At 36.9% G+C, this 1809-nt stretch overlaps 1 protein-coding gene across 1 annotated transcript in view; it reads right to left on the bottom strand.

Annotated features, from left to right (window-relative positions):
• LOC106109098 (chromatin assembly factor 1 subunit FAS2) overlaps positions 1-1809 on the bottom strand; it is a 6178-nt gene that overhangs the window by 886 nt on the left and 3483 nt on the right. The window contains exons 7-10 of the mRNA XM_013290501.1: positions 1284-1452; positions 719-813; positions 295-465; positions 1-84 (exon numbers count right to left, since the gene is read on the bottom strand). Of these exons, the coding sequence (XP_013145955.1) occupies positions 1-84; positions 295-465; positions 719-813; positions 1284-1452 (519 nt within the window). The remainder of the gene's footprint in view (positions 85-294; positions 466-718; positions 814-1283; positions 1453-1809) is intronic.

Below are 1809 nucleotides of genomic sequence, written 5' to 3'. Positions count from 1 at the left end.
GTCCATGGGTCGCAGTGGAGTGCTGGCCAGCGCGCCCATGCTGCCGCCGGTGCTGCCCGCCGGTGACGTCACTGCCGGCACGCTCTGCACAAACATTTTTGTAACAACTAATTGTCGCTAGATGGCGCTCTAATTAATTATAGGGCCTGTTTCCATTTTCTTCCACTGAAATATAAAATACGTAATTTCGACTTGTTTTTTCCTAAACGATATTTTATTCGCTGTTTGGTACATATTTGTCAAAGATAAATAGTTTTTTTTTTGCACTTTCGTAAATTCTATGTATACTAGAACCTGTGACTTATCACTCTTGGGAGTGATTTCCTCTTTGACAGCCTCCTTCTTGGCTTCCTGCTTTTCTCGCGCCAGCAAGATTTCTGGACATTCCACCAGCAAATTCGAAGTCAAATCACCACCTGATTCGTTCACTAGACATTTCCCGTATATCTTCTCGTAGAATGCGTTCTGAAAATACATCAATCTTACTAATATTACTGTGAAAGATTAGATGGATGGATGGATGGATGTTTGTTAGAGAACTGCTAAACAAATCTCGACAAAATTTGGCATAGATGTAGTACATACTATGGAAGTAACAATATGCTTCTTACTTTTTTTTTATTCAATTCGGACGGAGTCACGACCGTAAGCTAGTTATTTATATTTTTTCTAATTCTCAAGTTTAATTAAAATATGATAGTGAATATGTTTTGTTTACCTTTTCATCGAGTGTTAAAGGTGTTCCGATCTCTTTGTTAGTAAACTGTATGCAGGCGACTGTGCCATCTGAACTACACGCCAATAGATTTAAACCTGAAATGCACAATACTCATATAAATGTAAATGTCAATAAAAATGAACGTTTTTATATACTATAATATTCCTATATTATAAAACTTGTTGTTGGAACTTCGTCCACATAAAATTTAGAAATTGCCTATGTTACTCAGCTATAAAGTAGCTTTCTAATGGTGAAAGAATTTAAATCGGCCTAGCAGTTTTATAGTTATTTCAATACATACATAAATACTGATCTTTGCTCTTTATAGTACAGATAAAGTAAAAAAAACATAGTTTTTAAGTATTATGCAACAATAATAGTATTGAAGGACCTTAAAATGGGTGTCGCGATTTGACAATATAGGTTTAGGAAACAGTTTAGGTGTATTTATGGTGGTTAGCTTTTTTCTTTATTATTACGGGGGTTGGTTGCCCCCCCCCCCCAATTTTACCAGCGACATAGACAATGGTATATTAGCTGGTGATAATAAACGGTGGTATACCATCCGAGCTCCAAGAGAGATCGAGGACACTGTCGCTGAAGAGGTCGTGTACAACAACAAGAGGCCGCTTCAGTGAAGTGAGCCAGATGGAGAGCGCGCGGTCGCGGGAGCCCACCGCAGCGCAGCAGCACTTCTTGCCTTCCTTCACGAATATGTTGTTGTTGAACCGCTAAGAACAGTTTAAAGTTACCATAATTAGTACTTAAACCTGATAGAAATATACTAATTGTTAAACATCCCCCAAAAGCTAATAAAGGAGGCGCTGTAAAATCCTCGCCCAAAGCAATAGTACGACTAAATTCTGTACTATTTGGGATATTTCCCTCTTACAATTTTGGATGAGTTAGGAATATACTATAATTAAAAATATAAGAAAAATTAAAGAAACTTATTTGGTAAAATATATATTCTATACTAAATTTCATCAAGAACTGTGCAGTCGTTCCAAAGATATATAGTCAAACATTTGTATTCTTAATATTTCATCATCACCAGCACACTATATGTCCCTAGAGAGTCGGAGCCT

This window comes from Papilio polytes, unplaced genomic scaffold (genome assembly GCF_000836215.1).
Source record: "Papilio polytes unplaced genomic scaffold, Ppol_1.0 DF821289.1, whole genome shotgun sequence".
Lineage (NCBI taxonomy): Eukaryota > Metazoa > Arthropoda > Insecta > Lepidoptera > Papilionidae > Papilio > Papilio polytes.
Note: the sequence above shows the minus strand (reverse complement) of the source record. Positions and strands in the feature narration are given on the sequence as shown.